Here is a 12221-nt window from a genome sequence, read left to right on the forward strand (position 1 = left end):
GGAAATGGTTGTGCATTAAGCCTACCAATAAGTCAACAATCAATACTTAAGTATTACAGTAAAAATACAATCCACCCTTTATAACTGCCTCTAGCCTCATCCTTCTTTGTCAAGCTCAACTCTAAAGAAAAAAATAGTCTTGAAGCAAGAAATGAAGTACATACTATTTCACAGCCACCAAACGTCTATCTTAAAGTCTAGACCTAATTGGCCCTCTGGATTGTACAGATTAATAAATATCCCGCCCCCCAACCCCACCCCCCCCCAACTGTACTGACAGGGCAGAAAAGTCAGGAATAAAGAGGACAGAAGTTCAGACACAAAATTAGTCAAGCAGGTCAATAGGAGAGAGCTGCAAAATAAAGCAACCTCAAACAGCTAAGCTCCAAGAAACTGCAGATGAGGAACCTGGTTCCAACTTTATCTCCAAAAAGCATCTCAGTCAAAGAAAACAAGAAAGAATCACATCAAAGCATACTAATGCAGGGGTTTTAACCCAATTCATAGATTTTAATTGTCTGCACAGCATCACTCCTGTATGACCCCTCTCGATATATTCTATCATTTGATCAAATGAAGCCAAAGGCAAGCTCTGCAGAGTACGAGATTTGGACACCCTCTGGAAAGTGTGAACATCAGGCAGTATTGCTCCACAACGGAACAAATGCTTAAGACCTAGTTAACTCTGGCTTCCCATTCTGAGCCACGGCCGTAATGCTGAGCCACTGATAGATTTCTGAACAGCGGAAAGACCCCACGGTTTATGGGCGCTTGGAGCAGCTGCGTACGTCTGCAGAAAGGTTCAGCGTAAGCCTGATTTTCAGGAAGAAACGGTCACAGCCATTGATCCAATCCTGCAAAGCCTGAATGTAAAAACAGGAGGACAAAGCCAATCAAATTGATCATTTTTATCTCCACAGCCTAGTAAGCACAGTACTGACATGGAACTTCATCACGGAACGGTTAAGCCAGCGTAATAGCTTGGGTAAACAAGCCAAGTAAATTCTCCATTTTCTTCTCAGAGTCTGCAAATACACAGAGGGAAACAGAGAATGATTGTTTCAGAAATCCCTCCACAGATCCCTTATGTTATTTGCTAAAACTATCTTGCATCACTGGGGTTTCAGCTATAAACAAGCACACAGCAAGGCTGGGAATGTGGACAGACTTTTTGCTGGTATTTTGAACTTGGGGCATGAAAGACCTCGAGGTTGAGCTCTGCAAAGGACCCAGCGCTGCAAGTCTAGCGGCCAAGGAGCACAAATACCTCTGTCTACACAGAACACAGAGCAGCTGGCAGGTGCATGATCCAAGCCCAGCAGCTCAGTACGTGTCCAGCAATAGGCCAGACATCTGATCATTACATTTTGCTATTTCATCTCTCTCTACAACAGGCACGTCCTAAATAATCCATCTCAAGCAAAAGTCATCACACTACAAAATACTGCTGCATAAAATGATTATATTGGGTAGCAGGCAGTAGCAGTCTTGGCTGATGTTTTAGCCTATGACTCTAATCAACAGCCAGCTCAAGGGCTTTTGCGTGGCCACAATTCCAGCTCAGGGCAGCAACTAACAGCAGTCTTAGCACCATTTCAGCTCAGAGAAGTTGAAATCTCCAGCCCGGACTGGTGATAGCCACTGCAGGTGTCTTTAAGTAGAAGGGTCATTTCAGCAGAGCTGCCAGGGGATGGGTGCTTGCAGCACAGCTTCAGTCTCTCGCTTCAGGTGGGGAAAGGAATGCTGCTGACAGCCAGTGTAATACAAGGGTAGCCGAGGGCTGTGCTGCTCAGCGCTGCCAAACCAGAAACTTCTGATTGAGAGAATTATTTACTTATTATTTTTTTAAAAAGGATTGGTATCTGAGGGGGGAAAAGGTGGAGGCCAATTAAATACTGTTGTGTCCTGATGCGTACTGTGAACAATAAAAAGATGCCTGAGGAAACAGTAAAATGGACAACATCCATATATGCTTCCGCTACAGAATCTCACAATCTTGTGAGTGTCAGTGGTAAATGCAACTTTTATTTCTCAGGTGAAGAAATTGATGCATGGGAAGGCATTTCTTGAGCTCAAAGTCAAGCATGAAAACCATGACAAAAACTGGATCAAAATCCAGCTTTCCCGATTTCCTGTGCTGAAAAACAGCTGCTGCAGAAGGCTGTTTTCTAAGTAAATATACCCATCATGGGGTGCCAGTCAGGCAAGGATCCAAAAATTCAAGGGTCAGGTGCTATTCAATATTTGAATCAGTGCAATAAAACACTGCATAAATATTTTAACTGGCACTCCTGCTCCAAAATACTCTTGGAACGTATTTCAGCCACTTGCTTTCAAAGTTTATAACAGACATTCCCTTCTTCCTTCTGTCCTGTGGAACCTCTGAGAAAATCCCATTCCCTGCTCATCCACAGCACATCTGACAGCACTTTGCTGGTTTGTTTTGAATGTGCTGCTTTCGGTCAGCAAGTACAAATGGATAAAACTAAAGCGCTGAAATTCTATATCCTTGGCTCTTTATGAGGCCTTGTTCTAAATTCTCCTCAACAAAGAAAAAAAACCCACAATACAAAACTCCAGAACACTCTCCATTTTTATATCTCATTTATAACCACTGGCTTCAAAAGCTAAATGCCTGGGTTCCATTGTAGCTGTTCTCACAACACGTACTATAAAATAAGACACAATTTGTCATTACACTTCCAAACTATGGAGGAGATAACGTTTGCTTAGATCTGCATGTAAATCTCAAGAAGTCAAAGTACAGTGACAAATGCATTTTGATATTCCATATGCAATTGAATCCCTTAATTGGTTTGGCTTGACACAGGAAAAAAAAAGTATCATGCCAGTCACTAATGAAGTTACAACTGTGAGATTGTAGGGCAACATTACCTGTGCTGCCCTGACCAGCCCGTACTTCTAAACTCTGCAACATTCAGTGAGACAGAAATTGCTGTAAATGGAGGCAAAAGCTATGCAGATGTGCTCTGCCAATACCCCACCTGGCTGCACACTAACAATTCCATCCATTGAACTGCAGCTCTGCTAGACATTCCAGTCCCGAGATCTCCACAGTTACACTCAATACTGATTAGCAGAACCTGCTCCTATTTCAGCCTTCACTTCCCTGTGCTTCTATAACCTAGACCTGTCAGTGTAATTGTGCTCCGAAACAGCTCATTTCTCTCGAAAATAAAGTCTAAAGCTCTGTTAAAAAGATATTTCATTAACTGTTACATTCTAAGAATCACTAAGTTTTGTTGTAATAAACACACTGAACTACTGACCACAGAGATTTGACATGGCAGAGTTTTTGCTTCTCCTACTGGTAGCAATAGCTTGTTCAGCAGATGCTCCTAGTAGCACCTACGCAAGTCCTGCAAGAGATGAATAGCAAAACCCAACAAAACCCCAAACCAAATGTAAAAACCAAGGGATGAAACACAGTTCCTCCTTCTTCCTAAAACTACAGTTTTAGTTTTGCTGGGCTACCTGAAGTAACAGGCAACTAAATCTTTGGTATTAATGCAAAAGCAAATTCTGATGACCCCACTGATAAGATTACTCCGTCAGAAGGTACCACCGTGTATCAAAAGGCACTGCTTTCATACAAACACTTTGAAGGGTAGCACTGCACTTGAATCATTCACATTCACGATGGCCCTGGAAAAGGGAGTCCAAAGGAATCAGCTGTGAGACTGTCAGTCTGAGTAAACAAGATTTAGGCTGTGAGGCTGTGCCCATCAATGAAAGCTGAATTTATTACTACACTGAACTGCTTTCACAAATAGTACTATAAAGGCCAGTACTTCAGCCTTTCTAATCTGGCACTACTCAGTGCTATCAGCCTTACTCTAAGCAGCGTTACTGTGTGACCACGTGGAAGTCTCTCTCCATCAAAGGAAGAGGTTGCCCAACGTTCCTGGTGCTCACTCCTGATTTGTTCTGGAAGTGCCACGTTCATTTTTTAAGATAATTATCCAATACTACAAAACAAGGCCAAAGATATGGTGCTATAACTGTAGCAAAGAGTTGTTTCAAGATGGGGGAAAAAAAATCATGGAGTAAAATAGTTCAGTAAGCTCGGGAGTTATGTTTAAACTCTGAGGTCCTACCTACCCTGCTCAAGAACAAAAGCCTCCATGAATGCACGCATTAAACAGAACCCCTCTGCTTCTCAAGGCAGTGCATTAACTACACATTCAGCTTACAAAAATAAATTGCAACACTTGCTGAAAAATAAATTGTGAAAAAACAAAAAGCCCTTTTCTTTAGTCACACGTGACAGCAATTCAATTTCACTGTCTACTGCATGCATTTTATATAAGGCAGATATGACTGTATCCTGTACCTGATAGTTTTCAATTTATCACTCTGGAACTTCAGTTAGAAAAAGGATGAAATGAAGCAAGCCATTGCCTTTGACACTAGAAAAAAAAGCCTCACTAATGCAAAGGCACAGCCAACCTGGCTATCTACGCTCTTCAGTGGCATGTACAACCAGATTATAGCTCTTGCACCAGATGCGTTGCAGAAGTGAGCCTCTACCCGTTTACCATGCTTGAAGTCAATTAATCAGCATATAAAATAGTGCCAGTTAAAACCATTTCCATTTTAAGTGGTGACCGTTCTTCTCCTGCTTCAGCATCTGACTCTAATTTCAAAGTTTCCATGGGTCATATAAAATATCGGAGAAAAATTCTGTTTCAAGAAACCAGTTAAACACCTGCAAACTGAGATACAGGTGGCCACGGACCAGGCAAAAAATATCTCCTGCACAGTATATTCATGTAAAGGGTATAGACTTCAGAGACACAGGCAAAAAGTTTATACCATCTCCCTTGGTGTGAGATGGCCATAGCCATCAAGCAAGACAAACACCAGATCTGTGTATCTCAGTACCAGGGTGCATTCCTTCCTGTAGATGACAGCAACCAGGGGTGCTAAAGGCAAAAGGATCTACCTCGGGTGTCTGCATAAAATCAATGGATTTAGAAACTCCTCTGAGGTGGCAAGATGAACCTTCTCTGGATCCAAAGGGGCACTTCCCACATGCAACATGTTCTGCTGAGCCATCTCTGCAACAACATGAGTCTTTGCATTGCGCTTCCCACCTTCCTCTCGGAATCTGTGGTTTCAAGAGATGTTTGTTGCCAGGATGCATTGCTAATGCATAATATATTGGCTGGAAATTAGTATTTCATCTTGCAGAGAGAAAATGTTACAGGCACTTCTTAGGAAGCAATGAATGCAGAAGAGTTTGAGGATGAAACCCTGCCACACAAACAAAGCAAACCTATAACCAAGGTAAGATAGATCTATTGAGACAAACAACTAAATCCTGCCCCTTGAGACAGACTGCAGATTCAATCCCCTGATGCTCATTTTACTGCAGGAAGGAGATCTGTTCTGCTACAAAAGGCCATTATTCCTCCACAAAGTTTAGCTTGCATATTTATTATAGGGATAATTCCCAACTGAAAAGCAAGACTTGTTTCTTTTTTTCCTGGTGATGCTTTGAAAAAAGCATGCCATTTCTGGCATTCCTAGAAATGGATGGATTCACATGCAACATTTCCTCCACAAACCCAGCACCCCTAAGTATCAGCAAGAACCATCCAGCCTTCAAAACAAGCCCTGGATTCTTTTCACACTGAGGACTGCCCTGCTGACTCAGGGGACCTACCGTAAACCAAAGTGCAGGAGAAGGCCTAGATGTTCCTAGCTGCCTTCCAACAGCTTTGAAATGACACAGCATAACACACTTTACATGCTGGAGAACCTCCTCCAAAAGAAACTGCAAAAGGCTTCGACAAAGCAAGGAAAAAGCAAAAGAAATACAGTAACCCAGAGAAGAAGGAAAGGAGTTAACAACTCCGCTATGGTGACTAACACTAATATAACTGAGTGACAAGTTACAGATCACCTCTTAGCCAAAGATTTCACACAACTAGTTCCCAGCTCAGCTGCCCTGCATTCCAGCAACAAGTCAAAGGGGGTGTCCGGCTTGAGTGCCTACTTCCATAATTCACTAAATTTTAAGTTTTTAAAACATTGAGAAGATGCAAAGTTTTCCCTTGGGGGGGGGGGGGGGGATCAATCAAGCGGACATTGGAAAAGGTAGAGAATAAGGCATCTAAGGGTACAAAACCACAGACAAACAAAACATTAAGCATAGCACATTAACTAATTACGTAAAGCACTATCATGCACTTCATCGAGCAAATATAAAGCAAAAACATTAACCTCAAGACAAACAGCAAAACAAAAATAAGAGAAGCGATATTGATTCACTGTATCTGTTGAGTAATCAAGCTTCTTACCATTAGAAATGAGCTGCGAATTTTCTGGATAAGCCATCTTTAACCTTGGAAAAATTAAATAAAGCTGGACAGGGACTAAGAAGAGAAATATAGCAGGGTTAGCTCTATGAAAAAAACCACAACAGAGTACAAGGTCCAAATGTGTAATTCCACAGCCAGGCGAGTCTCTGCACCCAGTTTCCACCATTTAGCTTTCACTAGGACCTCAGGATGGGCATAGTCTCATTTAGTCAACACAATGGTGGGTCTTTTGACGACTGAATTAGTGCTTATTTCAGATTCATTAAAGCCTTTAAGTTTTTGTATCTACTTAACAGACAGAGTAAAAGGATTTAAACATGCCATTTTGTGTTACAAGCCTTGAGGCAGGAGAGGAAAGAAATAATGAATGTTTCAGAGTTACTATATGGTAACCATAGCAGGCAAAATCAATTACTGCTGAGAGGATTTGGAGATAACATGCAGGTTCCCACTCATCTATTTGAAATGTGGTTTGCTGCCCCGCCCCCCCCCCCCCCCCCCCCACTTCCTCCCCCACTTCTCTTCAGAAATGTCTTTTCTCATACATTATAATCTGGCCTGCGGAATCCTACTGGCTTGCAAACATTATTTAGAGATAAGGATTTGTCATGATACTGTACGGTATCCCCACCTGTGCACTCCCACTTATCAAAAGATGAAAATCAAATCTTCACAGATTACTACTTCTGCCTTTCGCACTGAGTTTGGATACACTGAACTTTATTATCAGAGAAACCAAACGACGATGTGGCTTTATCAAGAACACTATGTAAGCTGGACAGCCACCCCCAAAAGAAAACCTGCAGGACAGAATTGGGGAACCAGCAAAAGCATGTATACCCCCCTCATGATGTGAGACAGGAACACTTTCAGGATAGATAAAAAAAAAGAAACAATTTAGAGCTGCTACTTCAAAGGTCTGTGAAATAAGTTATCTAGAAAGGGCAGATCCAGAAATTCAGATCATACAGGTCTGAACAAGGAAAGGATGTCTGTTTAAATGATGCCAAGCTCAAAACCAATAAAAGGAAATAAATTTTAACACAATCTGTAATTGAATTGAGGAACCTTACTACCACAGGAAGATGGTAAAGCCAAAAACATAATGGGATTAAAAACTGACTCAGTATGTAAATGGATATTGACAGTATCTAGAGCAGTGTTTAACACCAAAATTGTGAAAAGAATTATTATGCCTCATGCTTCAGGGTTTTAACCAATCTCTAACCACTAGAGAACAGGCTGAAGCCTAATAAAGCAAGCGGGTATCTCCACAAACATCTTTGTCAGTGTTTCTCCTCTGAATTACCCAGTGCTGGTCATAAGCACATAAAGGCAACTGAATAGATGCGTCCCAAATCCAATCTAATAGATCAACAATGACAAATTTAGTTTCAGCTAATCCCACATCTCTGATTGAAGTCTAGGATAGCAAATTGAACCCTTCAAAAAGGTTTAATAAAGCTGCTGAAATTGAAACTAAGTACTGATGTGTTTACCAATCTTTCCTCTCACCAGCCTTTGGAACAGCACTCGCATAACACTGGCAAACTGCCTTCTTGCTCCTGCAAAAATACCGCAAGTTAGGAAACCTCTCCGCCCTTCCCCACCTCCACCCCACTACAAACACTGAAGATACCACATAATCCAGAAATTGGTGCTTCAAAAGGACAGTCCACAGAGACTTGCACCGCAGGCACAGAAGTTAGCAACATGCTGTATTTTATTCTCCATAAACTTATCTTAAAACTAAGTCTCTCCAACCTTCTCGAGCCATTTTGACCAAGCAACAATTAAGCATGCTGTTCCAATTAAATTTAAAAAGTAATCTATTAATTGTGGCTCAAAATGCTGCATAAGCAGATCCTTTCTGGTGGAAGCACCATGCATCTTGCATGCTTGCCGAGATACAAATAACGGAATGGTATAGAAAATTTTCAACACATCTTCCTCAGCTTCTTTCAGTCATTTCCATGTGTGTGGAAAACCAACATGAGACATTTCACAATATCTGCTTTTTGTTTAAACAGGAGTTAAATGATTTTGCTCAAAATAAGTAAATAACCCTCTTGCACCCAAAATATTCTCAAAGCACAGAGGTGAGTGAAGAGTGGGCAGGAGCTAATAAATTAATCTGAAGTAAGAAAGCAAAGGAAATAAATAAAACTGGAGTGGGGAAGGGAGGAGAGTGGAAGAAAGATGAGAAATAAAGGACAGGAAACAGAAAGGAGGCAGCGAGAACAGAAGTTGTGCCAAAAATCTAAATGAGTGAAGCAAATGCATGTGTCCTTAGTTCCACCTCAAAAGGCTGCAACTTTCTTTCAGGAGCATATCTTGGCAGGAATAAGAATTCATTTTGACTTCAAAAAGGAAAGTTAAAAAACATCCATACACACAACCCAAACATTTCTTCTGCAAACTGCCAAATTTTCAGGCTGACGTTTTGCATGGGGAAGCTTAAGTACATCCACGGTTTGATGCCCAGGCATTGGTAAAGTTTACACACTTATTAGTGACTATTTTAAACCAAAGCCTGATAATGCCTAGGATTAAGATTTTGGATGTGGAGTCAAACAGACTAATTACTACAGCGGAGAGGAGGGCATGCACAACAATATACCTGTGGCCTTTCCCAGACTGCTAAATTACGCACATGGCTTAGTAATAAACCCTGGTGGAATTCCATCAGTGGAGTAACACTTTCAAGAAGCCTGAGTAAATTAGGGGGGCTTGAAAGGAGGGGAGGGAGTTGAGAGCTGCAGCAGCTGCTGGGTTTTCTAATAGATTTGATGAACAGCCTCGCTGGAAAGAAAGTGCCCAGAATTTTATGCAGTTTGTGACCACACGAGTTCGGTGAGATAGTCTGGCCTGCTCACATTACAAACTTCCCTTGTGAAAGAGTGATTCGTTTTGTACAGCTCATAGCACCACGAGGTTCAGAAAGATGCTCAAAACAATGCTTAAGTAATGAAGACACTAGCAAAGAACGCTGCAAAAACAATAGCTCAGGAGAAAGGTTAACAAACCCACCTCTTTGTATAGGTCAGTTCCAAGCTACTCTGTCCTATTTCAGAAAAGCTTGCAAAATATCAGAATTATTTTTTTCTTATTACAGTTGGGAATTTTTCTCTATTTCTCCTTTTCAGAAATAAGAACTGAAAAGCCATATTAACTTCAATAGGTAACTGTTCAGTTTCCAGTCCCAAGTCTACAGCTTAAATCCATTAACCCACCACAATACTGGGATGGAAAGCTTCTGCCATCTGTGGAAAGTCCCCACAACCAGACCCCTGCATGGCTATGAGCAGCAATTCCCAAAGCCTAACGTCTCTGTTTCCAGTTTCAGAGAGGCACCAGAAAGACATACCATGATCCACTCAGGAAAGAATTATATTACTTCAAAAATAGATACATTAGAAAGACAAAAAAACAAAACAAAATTCCAAACTGTGGTCTTATGCTGTTACCATCCAAAATGCTGTTAATATTTTAGAAACCTAATTTAACTTCTTAATTTGTTTTCCTCCTTAAATGCAACAAAGATTAATTAGGTTCACTTCTGCATATAAGCAGTTCCACTGATAAATTCCAGCACAGCCCTACAGACCTTTTATTCCAGAGCTATAATCAAGGTACTGGAAATCTCCAAATCATCTCCTGTGAAATCTAAGTTTTTTTCGCAATGGTTTCAAAGTTGATAGAAATATCAGTATCTTACAAAACAAAAAGTAGTGCTTTACAAAAGCTACATTTGACCCTTAAACAAACAGACCCACCTCTTTAGCCTAAGTAATTGCTCTATCACATGATATGTGGAGGTGGCAAACTGCCAGGTTGCAAGAATTTGCATCTCAGCATTATTTCTTCTCATCAATCTGTATTACCACAGAGATTAAACCATTCTACTAAATTTTTCCAGCACCATGAAAACACTAATGCCCATAGTTCATTTGCACATGCTGAGCACACACTGTCTAGGTCAGTAGTCAATACAAGACCTCAGCGAGCACTAAATTAATGGGATGGTGTGACATTACGAGGTACCGCATTGCCAGAAGTGCCATCCCCCTGGTAAAATGCAACACAGACCCTGAAAGTCATTAATGAAACCACAGTACTTCTTGCAATAGTAACATTGCTCCAAGCAGGGTCTTGGTGAAATTCTGACTCTGAAAAATCACATCCCACCAGCCAGGGTTCGCTCCAGAGTTTCAGCTACACGTGGTGTTTTAAAGGGTCCTGCAATGATACTGAGAGAAGCAAAGACGTCTACACCTTAGCACAGGAGAAGCTACATTTAGGGTACGTGAGCTCCAAACTGCCATTTATACCATTATCTGCCCCTTCACAGGGGTAGGAGTTAACATTCAACTAGAAATTGCAACAATTTTCACAAGGCAGAGCTATGCAGCATAAGGAAGAAAAAAAAGGGAGGGGGAGAGTGAAGCCAAAAGTTACAACTCAAAACCTGGTCTCTGTTTTAAAATGTTTATGATAGATACTTCAAAGATGTTTATTAGAAGTCTACAGTCGTACCTATTTGAGATGCAAAGAACATATCTGGATTAAGCAGACAGGAAATATAAAGTGTGCCAGGACATAGCAGAATTTAAATAGATCAATAAACATAGCTACTAGAACAAGAGTTCTCAATTTTTCCATCTCGTGACCTTGCATTAGCATAAAGTTTTGAAATGTCCCTTTCATACTCTCTTGTTTACCCACGATGAAAGAGAAAGGCAGATCATGTCTCCTCCCTCCCTGCTCCTAACCCCTGAGGGGTTAGGAATCCATGATCAGAACCATGATGAACTGGAAGATCACCACATAATTACTCCTGTTAGCATGCAACCAAGCAAACAAAAGAAATCTGAAATCATTCAGTATCACAGCATTTACTGAGTGACTAATCTGGCCAACTAACAAAGCCCCACAGAGTATTCTACATTGTGTGCCATGGTTTGGGTTTTTGGAGGTTGCGTGTGTTTGTTTTTAAAGGTTAATAAGGCCAGGGTAATTTAAGACGGCACTACTAAATCATGCTATTCAAGCAGTAACAAAAACCTGAGAAAATTGCTGCTTAGGTGTAAGCTAAGCATGTGAGAGAAAAAAGTGACAAGCAAAAACATAACACCCAAAACCCCCAAATATATTCCCAATGTTTCGGGCTTCTCTCCTCTTCCCACCCCCGCTTTCTTTTTAATACAGTGTTATTCATCACCTACCTGATGCTAAAAGGAGTTTTTTGGGGGTTTTGTGAAATAGAGGAGCCCACACCCTTAAACCCCAGTCCCATCCCAGTCTACACACACCTTGGCATTTCCCAGGGCATTCTCTGATCAGCACAGGCCTTGGGCGGCTGGGGACCAACCTGTTGGCTCAGAGGGCCCTGGGTGGCTATCGGTGTCAGGCAGCCCACCAACCCCCCGCTGCCTCACCAAGCCTGCACGCTGCAGAAGCCCTTGCAACTCTCATCACCCAGCAGACAGCCACAGACAGGCTGCAGTTTTCCTTTCGAAGAGGTTAATGTCTCCATTCTGTAACAACTGTACATGCAAACATGTCGGAGATGAGGATGTTTCTGTAATATATATTTCTAAGGTCCACATCCCTTAACTCCATTTGCTGTATGTCAAAACACTCATTCCACATCACTGCTTTCTTCAAATGTGTTAAAACTGCCTCTGGCCACATTTAATTACCAGGATATTTATATTCCCGATTTACATGCCTAAATGTGTACATTAAGGGTCAAATCCTGAATGAAATCAATGAGACTACCTAGGCAAAGACAACAGCAGGCTTTGATGCTAGCATGCATGAGTAATGGGAGGGGGAAAAAAATTACTTCTGAGAACCTTTGCAAAGAGCTTT

General features: G+C 41.3%; 1 protein-coding gene across 4 annotated transcripts in view; it reads right to left on the minus strand.

Annotated features, from left to right (window-relative positions):
• The window catches only part of NUP93 (nucleoporin 93), an 81878-nt gene that overhangs the window by 56910 nt on the left and 12747 nt on the right, over positions 1-12221 (minus strand). Inside the window, exon 1 of one of the 4 annotated variants that reach the window (XM_027813193.2) lies at positions 6327-6422. The exons of the other annotated variants lie outside the window; for them this stretch is intronic. Within the exon in view, the coding sequence (XP_027668994.1) occupies positions 6327-6329 (3 nt within the window). The 5' untranslated portion in view covers positions 6330-6422. Of the gene's footprint in view, positions 1-6326; positions 6423-12221 lie in introns of those variants that run through there. 4 annotated transcript variants of the gene reach the window in all.

The sequence above is a fragment of the Falco cherrug genome, chromosome 14 (assembly GCF_023634085.1).
Source record: "Falco cherrug isolate bFalChe1 chromosome 14, bFalChe1.pri, whole genome shotgun sequence".
Taxonomy (NCBI): domain Eukaryota; kingdom Metazoa; phylum Chordata; class Aves; order Falconiformes; family Falconidae; genus Falco; species Falco cherrug.